This window comes from Sciurus vulgaris (genome assembly GCF_902686455.1).
Source record: "Sciurus vulgaris genome assembly, chromosome: 13".
Taxonomy (NCBI): Eukaryota; Metazoa; Chordata; class Mammalia; order Rodentia; family Sciuridae; genus Sciurus; species Sciurus vulgaris.
In genome coordinates, this window is record NC_136474.1 from 13,232,105 (window position 1) to 13,256,631 (window position 24,527).

Sequence of the window (24,527 nt, forward strand, 5' to 3'; positions counted from 1 at the left end):
AAGACAGAGAATTGTGCGCTCTCAATCCCGGGTTATCCGACCAGCACCTCACTTTGGCCACGTCCACACAGGGACATGGAAGCAGGCCATTCATGGGTTACTATGTGATTGGGAAGATGTAGGCTGTTTTGACACCAATACCCGTGCATTTAAATAACTTAAATTTCAAGAGCTAAAGCTAACATAACCGATTGAAATTAGATTTACAGAACAATTATAGTTTAAGTCTAGAGCAATTTTGTGCATTGGAATCGAGAACGCTTCACCTTGCTTTAAAATATACTAATACACAGGATTCACCTCTGTGTTAGCAAGGATAACTAATTTGAGTAATTTAGTCAGCCAGCAACTCAGAGAATTTGGTCAAACCAATGGTTGATTTCAAATGAACCATTTACCAAAATCAACAGGTTGATCATTGTGCCGATTACACATTCAACTTGTAGAGTAAGATTTAAACCATATAGACAGATCTGTGGTGAAAAACAACTCAGCTAAATAAAAATGTCGGCTGCCTCTGCTTTCGGATGGTGTCTGGATTGAGGATACAGCCCAGCTCCTGTGAGTGCTCAGCCAGGTCCCCCAGGGTGCTGAGACCAAGTCCCTTTCACCGACCTCCGCAGCAGGTCCAAGGCTGCAGGGATGCTAATGAACACAGTCTTCCTTCCCTCCCTCCCTCCTTTGCATTTACTTTGTAGTATATTACTTTCAGAAAGGGGAAGATTTGAATTTAAAGGATGTGAGTCAGTGTCTTGGTTCCACATTCACTAAAGATGTGTGAGTCCTTGGAGAAACCATGCAGTTTCTGGGACCCTCGGTTTCTTCTGTTGGGAATCGCTTTGGGGACAATCAAATAATCAGTTTTTAAAAGACCTTTGTGATCTCTTGTGTGTTCTTTAAAAGTCACACGTTATGATGTCATATTTATCCATTCAAGTGCAAGTCTGGCCTCCATTAATCAGAAGTGCAGAGGTTTCGAACGTATTCGGGATTTTTATCACTTTGCTGAGCTCAGGAAGCTGGGGTCACACCCTGGGCACAGGAATTTACCTTTCTCTTCATTTTCCTGACTTCCAATTCTGACCTCAGACAGAAGAGCTTCCTTTTCCCGAAGGGCTTTCTGCTCTGTGAGGTGCTGCCTCAGCAGGAGCCAAAAGGTGATGGTGAACAGAATCTGGAATCAGAAGGAGCAGAACAAGAGGTGAGCGGGCTTGTGGCACAAACCCACCTCCACACACAGCGCTCTCCCCACTCAGTGGGAACCCAAGAAAAACCACACGTGTGAGACCGAGTCAGGTGCCACCGACTTTGACCAGGGTCGCTGCTCTTGAGTGGGGGACACTCAGGCCGGTGTGTCTGGGGCCAGCGGGGCCTTCAGCACTGTGCAGGTCCTGGGAAGAGAACTGCCATCCAGCACCGCCACCCGGCAGGACAGCAGTGCAGGCACCTGGGGTCCTCCCGCTGCTTGTCCTGGAGTGGTCTGCCCCGACGGTGGGCGAGGTCGCTGCCCAAGCGGGGAGACCCACTTCTGTGACACACCTCCACTCCGCAGGGTCCTTAGCAATGCCGCATGGGACAAAGAAAGCCCAGCCCAGAAAGTAAGCCCCTTGTCATTCCCACTCATCCCTGATGCCAACGCGAGAGGAGACACGGCCACGCTCCCATCGACACGTTCTTCAGGACTTGGGGAAAATGCCACACGGGCCGCGTTCTTTGGGGAATCTGGAACTTGGCTCCTGTTAGGGTTTGTTTGTTCTACTAATGGTTCTACTGAGATGCAATTCACACACCATGCGACCCACCCATTTAAAGTACACCATGGAAGGACTGGGGTGGCTCCCTGTGTAATGCAGGGGGTTCGGGTGTGGTCACAAGATTGTGTGATCATCTTTGTAATCAGTTTGATTTAATGTATATGTATATGTTTTGGTACTGGGGATCAAACCCAGCACCGCACCCATGCTAGACAAGCCCTACCACTGAGCCATCCCTCCAGCCCCAAAACTGTTCCATCTCCTCAAAAGGAAGCACCAGAGGAGAGATCTCCTCTTCTTCCTGTACTCTAGGCAGCCATGGATTTCCTTTCTGCCTTGTGGCTTTGCTTAACCTGGACATTATAAGTCAGTGGACTTCTGTACTGTGACGCCATCACTCAGTGCAGTGTTAAGAGGTACCGTGGGGGGTCTGGCCCTCTGTCCTTCCTCTTACTCAGCAATACTCTCAGTCCAGATGCACATTCTGCATGCACGCTGGGCTGAGGGACACTCCAGCAACTATCTGTTGGATGGATGGCGAGTGCTGCCTCCCTACTCAGATCTGAGTTTCTGTGGACCAATGAATGAGTTGTAGCTTTGTGCATACACGAGGACCCAATCAAGTCACAGTTTTGTCATATACTAGGACCGAGGAAGTAACAGCTTTGTCATACACTAGGACCCAGCAAGTCACAGCTCTGTGCATACACTAGGACTCACACAAGTCACATCTGTGTGCATACAAGAAGACCCACGAGGTTAAACCTCTGTGCGTACACTAGGACCCAGCAAGTAACACCTCTCTGCATATACTAGGACCCAGCAAGTCACAGCTTTGTACATACATTAAGACCCACACAAGTCACACCTCTGTGCATACACCAAGACCAACACGGGTCGCAGCTTTGTGTATACAGGGGACCCATGGAAGTCACAGCTTTGTACATACACTAAGACCCATCAAGTCACAGCTCTGTGCATACAGGGGACCCACGCAAGTCACAGCTTTGTGCATACACTAGGAACCACGAAAGTCAGAGCTTTGTGCATACGCTAAGACACAGCAAGTCACAACTTTATGCATATACTAAGACCCAGCAAGGCACAGCTTTGTCCATACACTAAGACCCATCAAGTCACAGCTCTGTGCATACAGGGGAACCACGCAAGTCACAGCTTTGTGCATACACTAGGACCCAGCAAGTCACAGCTCTGTGCATACACTAAGACCCAGGCAAGTCACCCCTCTGTGCATACACTAGTGTGGCAGGCGAGACCTGGGGTCCAGGGGCCACGTGCATCTAAAGATGGCGACTGGCTGAGAGCAAACGGCATCCTGATTATGCCTGGAGAGAGGCAGGAAGCGTTTACAATTGGCTGTATGATAATCAGTTCAGCCGCCTAGCGCGTGGACAGATATACTTTATATGTATGCTTGAGCCAGTGACTGCTTGACCTTTAACAGGATTGGATGGACATATCTGGTTACAATTGCTTATGCATGAGACTGCTTACATATTGAGGGTGTGTTATCTGAATAAACGGGAAGCTGCTTCATGAACTTGGGAAGAGTACGTGTCTTTTATCCCACTGGTCGGGCCGAAAGAACAAGGAGCGGCTGAGCCGCTTGAAGCAGCCCAGGCTAAGAAGTGGCGGTTTTCCGTACACTAGGACGCAGCAAGTCACAGCTCTGTGTATACACTAAGACCCACACAGATCGCAGCTTTGTGCATACACTAGGACCCAACAACTCACAGCTTGTGCATACACTGGGACCCAGCAAGTCACACCCCTGTGCATGCACTAGGATCCACGCAAGTCACAGCGCTGTGCATACACTAGGACCCAGCAAGTCACAGCTCTGTGCATACACTAGGACCCAGCAAGTCACAGCTTTGTGCATACACTTGGACCCATGCAAGTCACAGCTTTGTGCATACACTAAGACCCAGCAACTCACAGCTTGTGCATACACTGGGACCCAGCAAGTCACACCCCTGTGCATGCACTAGGACCCAGCAAGTCGCATCTCAGTGCATAAACTAGGATCCACGCAAGTCACACCTCTGTGCATACACTAGGACCCAGCAAGTCGCAGCTCTGTGCATACACTAGGACCCAGCAAGTCACAGCTCTGTGCATACACTAAGACCCATGCATGTCACACCTGTGTGCATACACTAGGACCCAGCAAGTCGCAGCTCTGTGCATACACTAAGATCCATGCATGTCACACCTGTGTGCATACACTAGGACCCAGCAAGTCGCAGCTCTGTGCATACACTAAGATCCATGCATGTCACACCTGTGTGCATGCACTAGGACCCAGCAAGTCACAGCTCTGTGCATACACTAGGACCCAGCAAGTCACAGCTCTGTGCATACACTAGGACCTAGCAAGTCACAGCTTTGTGCATACACTAGGACCCAGCAAGTCACAGCTCTGTGCATACACTAAGACCCAGCAAGTCATACCTCTGTGCATACACTAAGACCCACACAGATTGCAGCTCTGCACATACACTAGACCCCGCAAGTCACACCTCTGTGCATACACTAGGATCCACGCAAGTCACAGCTCTGTGCATACACTAGGACCCAGCAAGTCACAGCTTTGTGCATACACTAAGACCCACACATATCGCAGCTCTGCACATACACTAGACCCATGCAAGTCACACCTCTGTGCATACACTAGGACCCAGCAAGTCACAGCTCTGTGCATACACTAGGACCCAGCAAGTCACAGCTTTGACCAAGCAAGTCATAGCTCTGTGCATACACTAAGACCCACACAGGTCGGAGCTCTGCACATACACTAGACCCACGCAAGTCACAGCTCTGTGCATACACTAGGACCCAGCAAGTCACAGCTCTTTGCATACACTAGGACCCAGCAGGTCACAGCTCTGTGCATACACTAAGACCCACGGGAGTATACACTGTTTTTTTGTTTTTTTTTGGATGGATTTTCACTTAGGGTGATTGAGCATTTAACTACCTGTGAATCACTTACTTCCACCATAAGCCAGCAGCAGAATGTCCTGGTAAGCATGTCCAGCACCCTAGGAATTCAAGAGCCAGACTGCCTGCACTTCTGAAAACCTGCATGGAAATTCTTCCCAGCGCAGGGTTGAACTCTAGCAGTGAGCAGGGAAAGGAATCTGTCCCCCACGTGTGTTCAGAGAGGTCAGCAGCAAGGAGGGGCCGTGTAGTCCCTGAGCTGGGGAAGATGAGTCACAGGCAGGCTTTACAAGTGCAGCCCACTCCCTCTGGGGCCTGGGAAGAGAGGGGCTTAGGGATGCTGCAGACCTGGGTCTCCCTGGCTGGGGGGCGGCAGAGCTCCCAGAAAGGAGGCCTAGCTCTCCTCCTCTCTCCTCGCCAGCACACTGCAGCGCTCTACAGTGTGTATGCTAAAGTGTTTTTGAAGATGTCGCTGTGAAGCCAGAACTGGGGACAGGCAGTTAGTGTAGAAATGGAATCAGGTCAGATCTAGGAAATGGAAGCCATGAAATCCATCTGCCTCTGGAAGTTGGAGACCTTTCTGGGAGAATGGAATGCAAAGGATCTCGGAGCCCATTGATTTCCAAATTTGCCTGCCCTTGTCAGGGACTACAGACAAGGAGATGCTAACTGATGCCCCCTGGGCCCTTACCTGCCTGAATTACTTTGGCCCTCCCACTGTCCAACTGGGCCTAGTCACATAGGCAGGAAGGAAAGAGATAAGGGGGAAAGAACAGGAGAATAAAACCTATAAAAATGACAAGATTTGCTCATCCTATGGATTCCACCTTTGGGTCCCCTTCTTCCAGCCAGGAGAAGTCTGCTTTTACTTTTCTTTAATAAAGCTTCTTACTTGTGCTTCTCTAGCATTATACTTGTACACCTGAGGAAGCAGGACTCATCACTGGTAAATGGCAGTATCAGCTATATTGGAGAGTCACTGAGCCTGGAGCTGTGTCAATAATATCTAAAACCCCAGGTGTATTAAAATATACATACAGACCCTAGTTTCCCAGAATTCGTTCTTTTTCCTAATTATTAACAAATTTATTCCTCAAATAACATTTCCCTCCCAAAGAATTGTTAATTCTGATTAGCCAGGAGAAAGCTCAGCTGGGGAGTTGGTACTGTTCATTGTCTTTGATGGTCTTAATCAGGTTGTGATGAATTCATAGTCAGAAGGATAGGAGTTTGAATTTCTCCAAGATCCCGAATTTCTAAGTTCAGGATCTTGGAGAAATTTAATTTAATTTAAAACAACTAAATTGCCAGTGGTGTTAGCTGTGCCTGCGGTTGAGGGAGCCAAAGGGAGGAGGAGGAAGGAAAGCCCCAGGTAAAGGTGCTGGCAGGCGTGGCCGGAGGCCTCTACCACAGGACCAGCTGGGCCGAGGCAAAGTGGCCACAAACCAGGAGACTTTGTCTCGCCTCTCCCGTGGGCATTCACCTAGAGGAGATTTTTCTTTTACATAACAGCCCTTTGTCAAAAAGTGTTATGCATCAATCTTTGTCCGGTCCACTCAGCACCTGCCTACAGCCAACTGCCTTGGAGATGGGTGTTTGGTGACCTTCACAGGGCTGGTCCACAGAAGGCCAAGTTCATGGTGTATGACAACCTTCTCCGGAGATACGGGTTTTCCTCACGTGGTGGAGAAAGTCCTTAAGGCTCATCAAATAGTCACACCTGATGGCTCTCACTGTCTCAAAACACAGTCATTGACACAGAGATGTGTGGCATCTACCCTTTTGTTAACAGAATGGATAGTAAGTGGAGCTCCCAACCTTATGAAATAAAAACTATTCACATGGTCCATGAAAATAAGCCAGGAAGAGATTAGTGTTCCATCCACAGATGAAGGCAAGTCAGTAGAAGAAAAAGGTTAAGAAGCAAGTATCATATTTAATTTTTACTGCTAATAAAATAAAAGAGTCTTTTAGGACAGGATTGGGGGAAAATGTCAATAATAAATGTTTATCTGTAATATCAATGTGCTAATAAAGACTGTTTCACAAATTGATAACCCTCGAACCCCTTGAGATACTTTATATTGTAGTTTTCTATTTCACATTGTATGTTCCTATTTTCATACCTAATTACTGTTATAATAGTATAACTAATTACTGTTGTGTAATCATACCATACTATAATCTATACTCGTTTTCCTTTGAGTGGAGAACACAGTTATTCATAAGTTCAAAGCATGGTATGCTATATGTTAAATTACTCTTTCTCACAGGCTCTTGTCTGTCAATTTCTGCAAAGGAGTGAATTTTGGAGCCTAGTTTCATGGGGTCTGTCTCAAGCGATGATTGTGCTTAGTTCAGTTTTGTTGTCTTGATTTTCTATTCACTTACCTTTGAAGCAAGCTCTCCTGGATCTTTCTTTTCTAGAAACCCTGGGACCTTTTTGATTTCTCGAAGTTCAAAGCTCCATATGTACTGCAGTACCAACAGCAGATTCCCATAGACAACCATGAAGGGCGAGCTGATCATGGCGTACTTCCTCCTGTTGCGGATCATCCACAGGGTGCAGGACCAGATGAGCAGCACGAAGGTCAGCCAGCTGTGGTAGGTGATGCTCCAGGCCTGGGCGGAGGGAAGGCACAGTGTCAGCACCTGGACAGTTCCCAGGGCAAGGACAGGCTTCCTGGAGGGGGAGAGTTGGCAGCACTGGAACTGAGGGAGAGGACAACTGCGGAAGAGGAATGGAGAGGGTCCAGCCTGGGCACAGGGCGCAGGGGAGGAAGCCAGGAAGGTGCTGCATTGGGACCCTGCCTGTGACACCCTGCTCCGGCACAGAGTCAAAGGCACAGGTTCCTGCCTGCGTGCCTTCCCAGATCCAGATCTCTCCATTTCCACCTACTTTGCAGTATTAAAAACAACTGTAATGAGCTTTTAAAGCTGTTGGTTTAAGTACATGATTAAAATTAAGTTAAATTAGAGTTCAGGTAGTAACTGATGACTACGATGGTTGGAATTGTCTTCCTGACAGTACTAACTAACCCTCTGGAACAGTGTTCACCAAAGCCTGGGTACTAGCCAACGAACTGCACTCTCTGCCTGTGGAATGGGTTTGTGTTAAACAGGGAGTTTGATGCTTTCACCCCACTGTGGCTCCCAGATATGATTCTGCCATTTTTTGTGTGATCCAGGAAGATTATCTTCAAGATATTGTAACAGATTTTTAAAAATCTGCAGCAGATTTTTATCCCCTACATTGTTCTCATTTGAGAGGACGAGGGAGATAAACAAGTTATGAGGATCATTACAAGATGTCCTGGCCTGGCAATTGCGCACACCTGTAATCCCAGTGGCTTGGGAGGCTGACATAGGAGGATCACAAGGCCAGCCTCAGCAATTTGGCTGTAAGCAACTTAGTGAGATCCTATCGAAAATAAGGAATAAAAAGTGCTGGGGATGAGGTAAAGAGGTTAAAAAGCCCCTGGGTTAAATTGTCAAGACAAAAAAAAAAAAAAAAGTCCTGGCTTTTTAAGTCTCAGGCACAGCTACCTTGGGTCTCAGTGGTTAGTAGGAAGAACCCATGTTGTGCTATTTACCAGGTTCAGTTTCAGGGCTGTCGGGCAGGTGGGCATGGCCCCACTTGGTATGTTTTAGTAAACAGGTGACTCATCCTCAGGCCTCTGCTTTCATCCGTGACCTAGAAGTCACGGAGGGCAGCTCTTTCAAACAGCAACCTTGCAGTGTCCTGAGAAGCACAGGCCGGAAAGGGCATGTCTCGAGGGTCCACCAGATTCTTTTTCTATTAAGTAACAAAAAGTATTCAAAGCTACTTTTTTTTTTTTTTTTTTTTTTGCGGTGCTGGGGATTGATCCCGGGGCCTCCTGCTTACAAGGCAAGCACTCTACCCACTGAGCTATATCCCCAGCCCAGCTACTTTGTTTTTGCTGTATCTTTGAGAAAAAAAAAAAAAAAAAAAAAAAAAAACTTACCTAAAAATAATAATAAATTGTACCTTCCTGAGTTCAGAATCATTATTATAATAATTATATATAATAATTGCTTATTTGAAGTTTAATGATCGGAAATTTGATGCAGTTTAAGAGGCTGGTATACATTAAATGCTAGACATCAATCAAAGAGCACCGAGTTCTACATCAAGGGTAGAGCTGGACCAAACACCAAGGTGCCTGCATCCCAGCTACTTGGGAGGCCAAGGCAGGAGGATGCAAGTTCTAGACCAGCCTGGACAACTTAGTGAGACCCTGTCTCAAAATAAGATTTAAAAAGAGGTGTTGCTGTAGCTTACCCAGTATGAAAAAAATAAAAAATAAAAAGCAGTGTGTGCGGGGCAGAGCCGGGCCTCCCCAGGGGGCATCTGTGGTTCCCGGCCTCCTCCCCGGGTGGAGGGTCCTTACTGGAAACTGGAGCTGAGGTGTCCACTCGGAGATATCAAATAGTTTCATTTTCTGTCCCTAAGGTGTCCATGGGTCTCCCTACTGACCACAGAATTTAGAAGAGTTGCATCTTAAATAAGAACATTCGGTTTCTCAAAATGAAATCAAATTTTCCCAGCAAGCTTGTTTTTAGGAAAGGGAGAGACCAGGGCCCTTTGTCCTCCATTAGCCAAGGCACCATTTCTGCAGCTGCGACACCGGAGCCCAGGTGAGCAGAGAGACTCCAGGAGACCTGGCCACTGGAGGAAGGGCTCGGGGTCCCCGCGGTGAGGGCAGCTCGGACAGAGGGTTCCCTCAGCGAAGGAGACATGCTGGACGGAGGGCACCGACATTGAACAGAGGCTAAGAGAGTTGAAGGGGAAACGGCGTTGCAGCCTCTGGTAGGGCCCTGGAAGCCGGGACTCCAGGCCAGGAGAGGCCTGCAGAGGGGCCGCCCCGCCCGGGGCCCTGCCCATACGCACCATCATAGCGATGAGGGCGCAGATGTAACTTTGCTTCATGATAAACTGGAACACGGAGACCATGGCGTGGACTTTGACGCTCCTTTTCTCCTCCTGGCTCCTTTCCTCTTCAAACTCTTCTTCCTCTTTCTTCTCTAGATGGACAAACACTCCACGTAACTATGGATGCCAGTGCCCAACATCTATTAGTGTCCCCCGTGGGGCAGCACACCTGGGGTTTGGCATGGCCTCTGGATCAGACTTGAGGGATTTTTTTCCAACTAATAAAGCCCCTAGAATTCTCACAGGATCTGTAAGTCCTGTTTGGCCAGGGCCACGGTGCCCAGCACTCAGAAATGGCGGGAAGACCATCTCCTGTTGGGGCGAGGACCGCCCCTAACACGGCCTTGGAGGATGCCCTTCCCTGCATGTGATGGGCTTCTAACAGGCCATTCCTGAAGCTTTGGGTTGAAGGCTGTGGCTCTTGTCTTGGACGCTTTTCTCCTAGATTGAAAGGGTGATAGATTTCACTCTCCTGGTCTCAGAGAAGGCAGCTCCAGGTGTCAGGCCCCTGGAGAGCCCTTAGTGGCAAGCACCTGAGGTCTCCAGCTGGCCAGCATCAGCTGGAGCCTGAGGCCAGCCAGTAGCACAGGGGGTGGGGTTGACACAGACTCCCCCAGGTGAGCCGTCAGCGAGCCCTGGCAGGCCATTTCCTGCAGCCTCAGGAGCAACCGAGTCAGAGGATCCTGCCCCACTCATCAGGACCCTGAACCAGGCAAGCGGCAACACTGCATGTGGGTTTGTCGTGAGCACAAAGCCCTTTCTTGTGGTTGTTGTTTACATGAGGTAGGCTGCACACAGATTGGTTTCAGCAGGGAGCATCTAACGTCAAGAAGAGGAAGCACAAACCATTGCAAATCAGGGCGACGGAATCCTCACGCACAACCCTGCGCCACGTGCTGGCTGGTTACCTGACTCCTCGGAGGGCTCCCACCGGTACTGGGGGGTGGAGTACAGGTCGGTCTTGGCAGGACCGTTCTCCAGGGGCAGGCTGGGGTGGATGGCGTGGTAATCCACGGGGTTGCCATTCACTGTCACGAGCAGGCCCTGGGGGACATAGGAAGGATGCCTGTGGGCACCACGTGGGCTGCAGGTGTGCCTGCTTCCTCCCACCTGTCCCCCATGCACAACCCTCAGCGGCGAGCCAGCTGAGGCTGGTGTCCCAGTCTGTGGCTCGTATTTCAGCAGGATGAGTCAGGTATGATCTCCAGACCTGGTCTCAGTGACGGGAATAAATGCACACCGGTCTTGTGTCACTGCTGTGGACATGTCCTCAGGCCACTGCAGATGCCCCACGAGTTCACAGGGCCTTCCTGGGCTGGGCTGACTCCTCCAGCCTCAGTTCTTGCCACTCCCAGCCACCTCCCAGCCACCCTCCAGACCTTCCCTGCCCTGCCCAGAGGGTCCTGCCCACACCCCACATGGCTCTGCATAGGGCAGATGCCAAAGTCCTTCTGGACCCAGGTGAGACACTCCCCGCTGGGTCTCTGCACAACGACCGCACGCAAGACTGAAATTCACCAAGTGCAGACACCGGGTTTTCCCCTTCTGCCACTGTAGCATTATGATTTTTGGGATAAACATAAACATAAACATACACATGTGTGCATATCTATGAACAAGTAAGGATTTCTTTTTTCAAATCATGTAATAATTAGCATAGCTACAGGACAAAATGCTGAAAACCCTACACACAAGCAAGGCTTCAGAAATGTCTAAATATATTTTATATGAACATATTCAATCTCATATCACGAGTCAATGTTTTACAGAAACAAATCAGGTAAAATTTCTGCAAGAAAAAAAAATTAAAAGCATACAGAAGGTTTCATGGATCTTTAAAATATCCCCACAGGAGGTAATTCCTCCTGTGATCACTTCTAGATCACTCATGCATGCAATGTGATTCTAAAGATATACTAACATCAGATGGTTTGTAGTCGTCTTGGGTCATGGATAAAAGCTGCAAAAGGCAAAGCAGGACAGCATGTTAGCAGGTGAGCGGAAAGCCAGGCCCTCCACACCCGCCGGCTCCCGCTGAGTGCGTGTTAACCCCGCCATGCAAGGTACACAGGGACCACTGCCCGTGTTGGACATTGCTCAGCACGACCCTGTGTGGCATCTGGTGCTCGTTTGTGGCCCTGACCACAACCAACCAGCCGTGAAACACACTTTGAAGAGCTATTCTGTTGGTCAAGTGTTCAGTTCCGATAGATCACTGCCCGGGTTCAAGCTCCGGGAACCGCAAGACCCTGAAAGCATTTGCTTTCCAAGAAGCACAAGCTGCTCACCACAGGGCAATTACATTTGTACTGAGATTTGAGATTACTTTAGGGTTTGTAAATTGTCCACACAAAATAATTTATTATATGATGACCTTTTAACTATATTAGGGCTGCGTGATTTGGGCTTCCCCAGATAGCAATTAGCACAGAGGATGATTTGGCTATATTTTGGAGTCAGGACTCATTCACAATCTTACGAAGCTCGGGGGTCAGGGGAGCCTTATTTATGTGGAGTCTGCCACTGTCTGCCACACCAGAAATTCAAGCTGAGGCATGTAAAAAATTGTTCATTGTTAATGGATTAAAAATTGAAAACCCCATTACATGCTGAGAAAATTGCTCAAATAGCTTCTAGAAGCTATTTTTATTTTAGAAGCCCACATACTGAAAAGACTGTCAGCTTTTTGTACTTTGACGCATCTTTTCGAGGGCTGGCTTAGTGGAGGGCAGCAGAGTTTCCTCTGAGTTTCTGCTTCTGTTCTGTGGCTTAGCTTGAGGAGATCAAGGAAGTCTGGCCTCACAGAACCAGGTGGCTGGAAAGGCAGGGGCTCCTAAGAGTCTATGCAGATAGTGAGGAGGGGTCCTCTCCCATGCCTCCAGACTCAGCCAGTGGTCCTTTCCCGAGGGTCCTCACAGAGCGCCCTGTGTCTGCTGAGGGCCCTGGGGTGCCCACAGCTCCTGGAGGGGCCTCGTGCCCCAGCCTGCGCATTCAAAGGGTACATTAGGTATTTAATGGAGATATTGTGTGACATTTCAAAAAGCACATTTGTTAAAAAGCCATTTTAAAAAGGACTCTTCCAGCTGGGTGTGGTGGTGCACATTTATAATCCAGAGGCTTGGGAGGCTGAGGCAGGAGGATTGCAAGTTCAAAGCCAGCCTCAGCAAAAGCGAGATGCTAAACAACTCGATGAGACCCTGTCTCTAAATAAAATACAGAATAAGGGCTGAGGATGTGGCTCAGTGATCGAGTGCTCCTGAGTCCAATCCCTGGCACCAAAAAAAAAAAAAAAAGTACTCTTCCAAAAAGCCCTTAAACACCATTTTCAAGTTCTCATTGGTGGATAGAAGTCTTCCAAAATTTGATTTTTTTTACTTAAATATTGAAGTTTTATAATTAGCAACAAACTGCCAGTTATTTGCCTTGAGGTGACAGACTTGCTTCATTTACTTGTAATAATCGTCTGCTAAATACGCAGGTCTGAACAGGCAGGTTTCGTGCACGCTGCTCCTGGAGTGAGCGGTGTGGTTGGGGACAGCTGTCAAGCACCTTTGGCTGGCCCGTGCTCTCACCTCTGACCATCACCAGGGTGTTGGTGGCATGTCATGCGGAAGACCCACTTTGTCACAGAGAAAGAAATTCAACGGTTTGAAACTTCACAGAATCATTATGGTCATCGTGCTGCCTAACGACGGGGCACACCTGAGACCGCACCATGGACGGACTGTGGATGCGAGGCACATGAAGCGTCATCTCAGACCAGACACTGTGGCCGTGTGGGTCGGCCGGCGGCTCCCGGGCTCCTGCCTATCAGAGTGTCACTGTCCCGAGCACCAGAGACAGTGCACCAGTGTGACCCGGCACACAGCCTGTCTCCAGTCTGTGCAGAAGATGAGGAAGAGTCTCTGGTGAGACCCTGACTCAGCAGCACTGGTTCCTGAGGGCACAGAAAATGCGTCGCACAAAAAGAGGAAAGGGTCTCGCCTGCAGCCTGGGAGTGGCTTGGTGGTGGTGAGGGGCGGGGGAATGCCAGGCCACCTTTCCTGGGAGGGACAAGTCTGCACATGGAGGCCGCTCTGAACTGGTTTTAGAAGTGTGCTTGTCCACGCCGGTGTGGGCAGTGCCTGGGACCCCGACCCACTGCCATGGCAATGGAGAGGGCACGTGGCATCACCTCTCACAGACCCCAGGCCTGTCTGCGGACTGCCAAGGCCAGGAAATCATGAAGGGCATGGGTGGAACTCATTCTGGTTCTTCAAGGACGTGCAATCAAAGCCACCAGCCTTCTTGTCTTGCTTTCCGTGCGAGGTTGGTCCTGCGGGGCTTGCTGGACGGCCACCACTGTGCGTCCGGGGTCTGTGCCGGCCCTGACTTGTGCCTGGCACGGCAGTCTGACCACTGCTGCTGCAGCCTCAGGCAAAGCTCCCGCATGGAGCACAGGATGGTGAGGACTCCCGCCCGGGGCTCAGCGTGCCCAGAGGTCCAGTCCTCACTCTGGAGGGGGTGGGCTGTCCCTGTCACTGTACGCTGTTTAGTGAAATGGCAAGATGCTTGGGCACAGTGAGAAAGGACAGAGCCCTGAAGTCGCAGACAAGCCACCCCGGCCCGTGTGCCGTCCATCCTCCCTGCACCTCCTGGCCTCCTTGCCCTCTCAGCACAGGACAGTCATGCCTAGCACAGGGCGGAGGCCTCAGAGACACCCACCTGCCACCAAATAGCAGAGGCCCTGCTCCTCGGTTCTCTAACAAGCTGGGAAGCAAATGCTGACCCCGTCCAGGGATGCTCAGGTACCTATCCTCGCAACATCACAAATGGTCACTTTAGCAAGTGGACAGAGCATCACCAGAGAAGTGTTCAGAGGGCCTGTCAGTAAGTGGCCACAGGCGTCTGGATCAAGTGGCTACAGCATTGACAGTAAGGAGGTCAGACGGCAAGGGACCGGCCACGGTGTCTGGATCGCGCGTCACGTGGCATCTGCCACAGAGTCCTGGGGCGCCTGCTGCCCGCCTTTCCTTGCCTCAGGAAAGGAGAGGTATCCGTGGCTCCCGGGAGCTCTGGGTCTCTCAGGCGGCTCCTGAGGACTGCTGGGCCGCCACTCCTGGAGTGAGGTTGTCTGCAGTGATGTGGTCCAATGCTGAGACTCTTTCTCCAGGGCCACGGCTCCCTGCCTTGTTTTTTGTTTGCTTTAAACGTAGAATTTAAAAACTAAGGACATTCTTTCTTGGTAGGACTGAAGCCGTCGCAGAGATGTGGGGTCTTCGTGGGGTCTGGCTGGACCCGGGTGTGGTGCACTGGTCCCTCTCTGAATGGAGCCTGCACGGCCCCCTGAATCAGGCCGGTGAGAAACCAGGAGCACCCCGAGTCCATGGTGAGATGGTGAGGTCCGTGCTCAGCAAGGGAGTTCAACAGCGGGAGGCGGGAAGCGCTTACCTTCCTCTCATCTGTGGGGTACTGGGCTGCGTACCACAGGCTCCGCCTCCTCTCCGCAGTCTTCTGGTCGGCGCTACAGGCCAGGGCTCTGTCCTCCTTGGTCCTCTCGTCCTGCACCTGCAACGGTCACAGGGACAGTTCTCCTGTTACCGGGTGGATGTGCCATGTCCCCCTAATGCTCACGTGAGAGTGCAAGAGGGTTCAGCGAGAAAAGGACTGGGCGTGAGTCAACCCAGCCCGCGGATTAACCCCTGATGGGATTACCTGAGTGGCAACTGAAGTGGGTCACTGGGGCGTGGCTTTGGGGTATGTGTTTGTGTCTGGCAAGTGGACACCTCTCTCTGCTTTCTGATCACCATGTGAGCTGCTTCCCTCCGCCACACTCTTCCTCCACGATGTCCTGCCTCATCTCCAGCCCCGAGGGATGGAGCCTGGCTGTCTATGGATTGAGACCTTTGAACCCGTGAGCCCCCAAATAAACTTTTCCTCCCCTAAAACTGTTCTGGTCAGATCCTTTAGTCAGAACAGCATAAAAAAAAAAAAAAAAAAAAAAAAAAAGCTGCCTAAAGCAGCCTCCAAAGAGGATCTGGGTGCCCCTCTTTCTATTTGCCTCATGTGAGTTTTCAAAGCTAGTGTATATGCTCTGCAGGGTCTGATCCACGTGCTCTCAGAAGTTACAGATATACCATCCTGCACACGACAAGAACGTCAGAAGGGAACAGCCCCTGGTACCCATGGCGCCTGTACACACACGGCAGGCTGGGCAACCCGGCTTCTCAGGGTGGACTCCCACCGCACTAGAAGCAGTCATGCTCCAGGGGCCCGGGGCTGAGCCTTCCAAGCGGGGCAGGGCTGCCGGCTGAGCCAGCGCTGGGACCTCTCATCAAGATGACGCTGAGTGAGGGCAGCCTCGCAGAGCTCGCTCGGTACCACTCGAGGGCCTACCTAGGGCGTAGAAGCGTTGCCTTGCCTGACTGAGATGTGAGCTGGACCTGCCTGTTGATGGTGGACAGGTGGAACAGAGCCAGGGTGAGGCCTGGGAAGTGCCAGGCGCTTTGGCGTACTTCTCCAACAAAGGCGTCCCCATGGCAAGGACATTAGCATATGCCGACCCTGGGGTGGAGGGCCTGGATTCAGCCTCACTGCCCGGTGCCGGGTTCCAGGGCGCCGGGCAGAGCCGAGGAGGGCAGTCGGCTCCCCTGCTGGTGGGCCCTGCAGGCAGTCTCCCTGCCCAGAGCGCCCAGCCGGAGGGCGCTTGCTGCGCTGCGAGCCTAAGGTTGACAGCGGTACCTAGCAGCCACCCTGTGTCCATCTGGGACAGTGCTCCGCAGATGACAGGTGGTGCTCAGCCCTACCATGAAATGGGCTTGGTTGTAACAGGTGGTTTTGCCCAACGCTAGGCTAAACTATGGGCCCTGCCTAGGGACACTGCCTTAGGGAGAAAGTCCTTTCCCAGCCATGGAGCACACTGACTGCCTGCAATGCAGTGCTGGCCTCAAGCCCTCAGCTCCGGACCCTCCACATTGGGGGCGTGGTTACTGCTATGCTTGTGCACACGGCATGGCTGCCCTTCCCAGCATTTTCTGCCCCTTGTTCCCCAGGCAGCCCAGAGCACCAACACCAGACTACGGCGTGTGCCAGGGGCAAGAACAGCCCTTCGCTGCTACTGCATCCCTCCAGGGACTGCATGGCCCAGGGAAAGCTGCAGGCACTCAAGGCTCAGAACTGCACGCACACCACAATTCCCGCAATGTGTAGGAATTCCCACGGGCAATGCACGTTCCCATCTTACATTTTGATTTCTCAAGTATATATTCTTGGTTCTGGATCTGTACATATGTGTTTGTGGGGTAAGTGAACATAATATTTAAAGGGTTTGACTGGCATAAATTTTAGAAGAGAATCGGAGAAACTGTAACATGAGATGATCCTGATTCCCTCCAACCCTACACGTGTTTTCTTGCTATGTGTCTGTCATCGGTCCCCAAAGGGAAGAAGATCCGTTGAGAACCTTGCTGACAAGGATGGTCTGTGACCCTGATCCTGCCAGTGGCCCCCCGCTGCCCGTGCCTGTCCACGTGTGGGGAAGAGGCACCACACAGGAGGCAGACGACCCCTAGTCTGGGGACACGCAGCTCACCGGTGCCGTGGCCCCCATGGTCTGCTTCGGATGGCCTTCTCTTCTGGACCTCTGTTCCTGAAGGCCCTTGCCTGCAGGGTTCTCACTCTATGTGGGACACAGGGAAGGACTTGTAGGCTGACAGAGGGAATGGACCTGCCAACCTCCCAGTGCGTGGGTGTGAAGACAGAGACCAGGAAAGCAGAAAACTGCTTAGGGTCCAGGCTAGAAATGATCCAGAAGGCCAGACTGGATGGGGACCTCGGTTCAGCGGGGTTGGCCCAGCTACTGTGGCTTGAGCACGCCCCCTGCAGGTGGTCGGGAGGAGGCGCGACGCCCTCCCCCAGTGGCCGCAGGAGCCAGCACGCCTCTCAAGGTCCTTTAGGGAAAGAAAGGCGGACAGAAATCTTTTACCACGGAAGAAAAGGAGAGAAGCCACACAGGCTTCAGTCCTCCCCTTGAAATCACCAGGTCCTGTTGGCCTTCCCACAGGACATAAGCTGGTCCGCAGTTCTGCAGGAAGGTGACGTCCCGAGCCCCTGACTCCAGGACTGGCCTGGGGCCCCCTAAGCTGGACCACCTCCACAGTACCCTCAGAGGCCAAGAGCGCTGGAGCAGAAGGGAACTCCCACCACCGTGAGCACCAGGGGTCGTGTGGTCTTGAAGACCTTAGCTTGGTTGGGGGACTGGGACTGGATTTGCACCATTAAGTGTGTGATTTCAGAAAAATTCACCTTTCTAGCCTCATTGTCCTCAGCCGTGAGACGTACAGCACTGGGTGGTGGGCCCAGTGAGACAAGCTGGCTATCACCTCAGCTCAGCCCAGGTGCAGCTAAGTGAGCCTCCCTCCGGGTGCAGGCCCCGTCTCCATTCTGATAGTATTCTTATTTGCTCAATGCTCTTTGCAGAATTAGTCACCGTGACTACAACACCGGTACCATGTTGGTACACAGTACTGATCAGCCCAGGAATAGCAGGAATGAACCATTTGACCTGAAGTCTCCAAGTCACTAAGCAGACAAAGCAGGAAAACCTTTGGTCCTTACGAGGGGTTCTTGCAGCCAGATGCGGATCAGAGTGGCCAGTGTGTAGTACATCACCAGCAGCAGGATGGGGTTGGCGTGGTGGTACCAGGACAGCTTTGGGTTTACTACGATCTTCCAGGTACTGGAGCAGTCTGTCTGGATTACTGATTTGATACCAAACAACCTGTTAAAAAAACAAAGAAAGTCACTTGAAAGCTGCAGTAAACTGTGTGCTCGACGCAGGTCAACCCACCCTGGTCTGGGGGTATCTGTGCCACGGCCGGGTACCTGTAGGTGTGTCTGGCCGGCACTCACGATGCACATCTGAAATGCCGCCCGAGTGTGTAGACTTGATGCCAGCGGCAGCTGGGTGGCCTTCACGTTGGTTCAAAAGCCCAGCTACCACTGAACCCTTGTCCGCCTTTTAGAAACTTGCCTTTTAATGGCCAACCGCCCTATTAAAACTTGGCATTATTGAAAGGCCAAGTATGCGGTAAGATGTTACTAAGTCCAACTAAATGAGCAAATAACTTGTTTCTGGCTGCATTTAGCGTCAGCTCTTCAGCTAGTGTTGATATTATGGGGCAAATATTGAAATTGGACACCATCCCACAATTCAGCAATAAAAGCCAAATGTCATGTAGTAGGATTTCTGTAAGATGTATTTCTGTCAGATTTCATTTATGGGTTATTTGAAGTTTTTCAAAGCTTGTAATTAATCTTTTCCTTGAAAGATGACTTTATGTGGCTTATTAAATTTTGAGATGGTTGATTTATTATTTTTGCAGTACTGGGGATTGAACCCAGGGCACTCTACCACTGAGCTACATCCTCAGGCTTCCTATTTTTTATTTAGAGACAGGGTCTTGCTAAGTTGCTCAGGCTGGTCTCAAACCTGTTATCCTCCTGCCTCAGTCTCCTGAGTTGCTGGGATGACAAGTGTGCACACCATGCCTGGCTTCAAATGGTTTATTTTCTAATGCTGATTTCTACTAGGTCATCAAGATGTCTCTGGTTATATAATTAGAAAATGCATAAAATATAATTTATTTAGAAATTAATCTTGATGTACAGTTTTTCTAAGAAGAGATGTTACCAAAAACATAAAACTTTCCCATGACAAATGCATTCCCTACCTTTCTATTGTTTGCATCTTTCTAAGTAAACCTCCTTCAATTTTTGTCTTGTGTTCTGTGTTCAGTTACAAGATTTTCAAAGACTAATGTTCTTCCCCTTTGAAACCTCTCAGGGCTATATCTGTTTCCTGTCATGAGTGAATGCAGTACTGCTTTGTTGAATACGAATTTTAAAGTAAGATAAACAGAAATTTAACTTTCCTCATTTTTATCAGAGAAAAATAAATTGCACTAGAACTTGGTTTTATGGCCGGTCTCTTTTCTAAAGCCCAGGAAGATTTTATGTAGTTAGCATTCGAAAGAAAAAAGTGTGTTGAAATATTACTTCAAACTCCATTTATATGCACGATAAATAGATGTTCAGAATCAAAATAAGATACATGTTGAAAAAGGAAAATTTCTTGAGTCCATGTGGAGAAGTGGAACTTCCAAAAATATTTTCCAACCCTATAGTCACATAAATTTTTTGTATAAAGTACTCAGGAAGGAAAGCTCTTAAAATTAAATCTGATGAGCTGGATAGTCCTTTGGGTTAATTTAAGTGGTAGGTTTTAGCTACTAAGTCTCCACACCTGGCACATAAACAAGAAATGACCTCATTCAATCTTAGCTTAAAAACACCTGTGTTGCCCCATTAGCAATTTAATAGCAACTTTCCAAATCTGCGGGCAAATGAATTCATGCGTCAGGTCAACATCTCACACCCCAGCAATGAGCGGTACTTGTAACTTCCTGTACCTTTCCACACGCACCCTGCAGAGTCCGACTCACATGTATGCTACTAGGTATGGACCTCAGAGAGCAGAAGCTACGGAATGGCGACTGTTCACTCCTAAGAGGAATTTGTTTCCAGAGAATGCGAACACTGTAAGGCCCAGGGCTTCTCTTTCCTTTTGGGAAAAGACACTGGATATTGTAGAAAGGATTCCTATGCCAGATAGGAAATCTGTACTTTAAGGGTCACACTCTTCTGGCATTGTAGTTCTAGAATCTTCTGCAGTGGCTAACTTTTGTTGAATTTGCTAAGCCTTTTGGTTTCCAGGATTGCATCTGGATGCTGATGGCACAAAGAAACGTGGTCCCCAGCACCTGTCCTGGAGCCAGGTGGGGAGCACGGCAGCTCCTCCAGCTGGTGTTGGGGAGCCGAGGTGTTGGGGACAGGCATTGGGAAAAGCAGTCTGGAAGAGGAATGCAGGATGGGGACAGCTGGTCCAAAATGGTTCTTTGAGGAGAGGAGAAAGAAATCCTGAAGCCTTGGAGAGATTTGGCGGGTAATGGGGCTGGGCTGGGGAGAGAGTGCGAGACTGGGCTTGGTGAGATCAGACTGGGTGACTGCTGAAGTGAAGTGTCACTGGATATCATCGGCTCCATTCTCTTACGCTACCTCCATGACTGCTGAGGTCTTCACAGCATCCTGGGCTGGCATTCAAACCGACTGAAGGAAAGCACCATCAGGCCTTCCACTGCGTTTTCTGCATCCATGGATTCCACCAAAAGTGCATCAAAGACATTTGAAAAAATACTGCATCTGACTGCACACATGCCGACATTTTTTCTTGTCATTATTCCCTAAACAATACAGTGTAGCAATTACCTACATAGCATTTACTTTAGGTTAGACACTACTAGTCGTCCAGAGATGGCATAAGCCTTTTAAAATAAGGTGCGAGCATCCTTGAATTTGGGTCTCCATGTCGGGTGGGGGTGGGGGTCCTGGAACCAATTCCTCATGGCACCGAGGGATAGCTATCTATAAGGTTTGTGCATCACTAAAAGCACTTCAAAATGACCATCTCCAATCTCTGCATAGATGTCTCTTTGCCTGAGAAAAGATGGCAAAGCTACAGGATGGTGGATTCCCAGCAGAAGCTTATTCGGAAACAGAAAGCTTTTCTGTTCACTTGGGAGATCTCTTACTCATCTTTGCACCCACGCCTGGCTGTTTAGGGGCACCTTTGTTCAGTGACTCGCCTGTAAATGAAATCTAACAGGACTGAGGATGGAGGGGGTAAGAATCGGACTTTGGAGAAGGTGTTATGCTAAGTACTGAAGATCCCGCCCCTCTCCTATTTCCCCACAGTGGCTGAAGGACACACGGGGAGCCGAGGGGTGGGTGCCGGCCTCGCTCTGCTGTCTCCTGACACTGGCATTGCTTTCCAAGGACGGGGCTGCGCTTCTCTAGAACAACCCAAGCTGAGGACGTTCTCCCGGCCTCGGGTTTCCCCCCAGCCCCAGGTGACCTTGCCAGAGTCCCCTCCCAAGGCTCTGGGTCTTGGCACTGCTTCCTCTGCCCACACCGTCTCCCTCCATGGCCCAGAGAGTTACCCCAAGTCCCAGCGAAGGGGCCCCGAGGCCTGTGCACTCAGATCTCATCTTTTCTCCAGATGTGAATCTGAGCTACACGGGTCTATCTGGGGTTTACTGCACAATCACTTTTCATTATTTAAAGAATATCTTGGGCCATTTATGGCAGATACTTATTTTTGTCCTCTACTGGCTGCAGACAAGAATCTTGAACTATACTTTCTGGATGAATGAATGAATAAATGGATACAGTTAAAATAATACTCTTTCTTCCTTTGGTGTGGGGATGAATCAAGTGCTGCTCTACCACTGAGCTACTCCCCACCCAGGTTGACCTTGAACTTGCCGTCCTCCTGCCTCAGCCTCTGAGTGGCGGGGTTGCAGGAGTGCTGAGAAACCAGGCCTATGGTTTGGATGCAGTTTCAGTCTTGAGGCTTGGGCCTCAGAGTGGGTTGCTGGGAGGTGAGACCTTTAGGAGGTGGGCTCTGGTGAGGCCCTCGGGTCTGTTGGGGGTGTTACCTTGGAACCAGCTGGGGACCCCAGTCCTGCTGTTTTCCTGTTAGCTGATGTGTCCTCTCTGTGAAACACTCTGACATGCCCAGGAGTGGCTCACTGCTGCTGGGCTCTTGCCAATGCCGAGCCCAGGACCCTTGAGAACTGAACTGTGAGCTAATCAATCCTCTTTTCTTCATAAAGTCAGCATGCTTGGGGTACTTTGCTACAGTGATGAAAATCTGACTACTGCACCAGGTGTGTAGCCAGGAATCTGTACAGGATTCCAGAGGGAACAGAACGTGAGGCAGCTTGGATGCTTCCTTCGGATCCCCTGGGGTGCTTCATGGGGCCATTGTGTATAAAAGCCAGTTCGTGGCCTCCAGCCACAGGCAGCCTCTCCCCCATCACTGGGGCACTCTGCCTCCCTGGCCCGAGTACCTGCAGGGGACTCTGTCGGTGCTGCAGGGCCTCCATGGCCTCGTTCCAGGAGCCTGCTCCCCGCAGAGCTTTGCGTTCCCTCTGCCTCTGAGCACACATGGCTTCTGGCATCCGCACCGACCGCACCGTGGGCACTAGTGTATCACACAGTCGGCAGATCCACAGGCGCTGCGCCTGTTCTCAGGTCCATCCCACCTGGTCTGCTGGCTGCAGTAGTCCGGGAACCCAGACGGGCGCGGACACGCATCATACCCAAACCGACACCACGGGTGTGAAGCAGGTTGAACTCTGGTAAGACATGCGTGACTGAAAACCGACCGCTGTGACCGCCGAGGAGCGTGCGGTTTGGTGGGATTTACTATGCTAATGTGGTTGTGCAACCAGCTTCCGGACCTTTCTCATCTTGCAAACCCGAAACCGAAGCGGGTGAAGGGAGACCCTCCGTTCTCATTACGCCTTCGCTTCTGAAGAGCTCAGGCTCTTCGTCATCTCCAGCTCTCCAGGGAGGCGGGCTCTTTGATTAAGTGAGCAATAACTAGAACGGGCGAGGGTACAGCTGGGCTGGTAAAAGTCTAGGGCGAATGATAAACCGGATGAAGCCAGGAGGTATGCCCCTTGTAACCAGGCTAACGTCATTACTGGGTGATAAATTATCCTTCAAAGAAAACGTCTTTTCAGGGTCTTCCCATGTCTAACCCCTGATTTTTACTTGGCGTTGACAGTGACCTGGTGGAGGAAGAAGTGGAAGGGAGGCAGTGCTGGGGAGCAGGGATCCTGAGGCCCCAGCAGGAAGCACAGGCCACCGTGGGAACCAGGCACCGAGTGCGCCTTGCGACCCTGGGCTGGGTTGAGCCGGGAGGGAAGCCGGTGCTCTCAGACCTCCAGGGCACGCAGTCTTGTCCTTTTCATGCCAGTTCCCCTGGGGACGGGTTTGGTGACAGATCCCAGGGGAGCTGAGGCTCCGAGGGGAACTTCCCATGTTAGACTTCAGAAGTCATGAGGCAGAACAGCCCAGCAAACCAGGGCCATTACTACTGACCCACACCTTTGCCTGGGCTGGTCCTGGGCAGCCAGCAGCAGCCGCTGGAAGGAGAGAGAAGGGACACCCACACTGTAAGCAAGTCCCTGCCCAGGGTAAACGTTAGCCTTCTCTAGAAAGGTCCTGCAGCCAGTCACCACACTTACAGGGTGGAGAGTGGCTGTCCCGCTACATGACGGTCACCTTGCTCTCAAGGTGGTTTTGTGTGTCTGTTTCGGGCAGGGCCCTCCTGAGGCGTTTACCAGGAAGCAGCCAAAAAGGCCCAGTCATTCCCAGCCCTCTTCAGGTGACGCAGGGTGACTTTGCACCTATCTTACTACAGTCTGTGCTCAAGGCAACCCTCTTTTATCCTGGACCTGAAGTGTGTCAAGAAGGGTGGCCTCCACCTGAGGTCATGTTCAGGACCTGTGAGGAGTCCTCTTCCGGACGATAGGCATGGCCTACACTGTGAGCTCCCTGCCCCCTCCTGAGACACTGCCTTGGGAGTCATCTGGAAGGAACGACCCTTTCTCCACTCGTCTCTCCTGGTGGTGTATCTGTTGTGCACTCGACAAGGGCAGAACCTGTTGTGCTAAGCACAAGTGCACAGCCTTGTGTTTGTGTCTGAAGGGGCCCAGCCAGCGATGCCGAGCTTCTGCTGATGGTCCTTGGGGACGTGATTTGTTAGGCAAAGGTGGGACCCTGAAGAAAGGTGCAGAACTACTGCATGAGAGACTCATCAGATGCCTTCAAAACCCACCAACTTCCCAGCTTCCTCTTCCACCCTGCCCTCTCTTCCCACCTAATGTTCATAAATCTAATGGTAACAAAATCCATATGGAGAGAGAGAGAGATCCAGATATGTATGCCAGAGGCACACCTACCCATAG

General features: G+C 50.6%; 1 protein-coding gene across 1 annotated transcript in view; it reads right to left on the bottom strand.

The window, feature by feature from the left end:
* Positions 1–24,527, bottom strand: part of PIEZO2 (piezo type mechanosensitive ion channel component 2) — a 356,262-nt gene that overhangs the window by 89,650 nt on the left and 242,085 nt on the right. The window contains exons 8-14 of the mRNA XM_079108940.1: positions 18,268–18,430; positions 15,103–15,219; positions 11,594–11,632; positions 10,566–10,716; positions 9,631–9,764; positions 7,110–7,340; positions 1,051–1,174 (exon numbers count right to left, since the gene is read on the bottom strand). Of these exons, the coding sequence (XP_078965066.1) occupies positions 1,051–1,174; positions 7,110–7,340; positions 9,631–9,764; positions 10,566–10,716; positions 11,594–11,632; positions 15,103–15,219; positions 18,268–18,430 (959 nt within the window). The remainder of the gene's footprint in view (positions 1–1,050; positions 1,175–7,109; positions 7,341–9,630; positions 9,765–10,565; positions 10,717–11,593; positions 11,633–15,102; positions 15,220–18,267; positions 18,431–24,527) is intronic.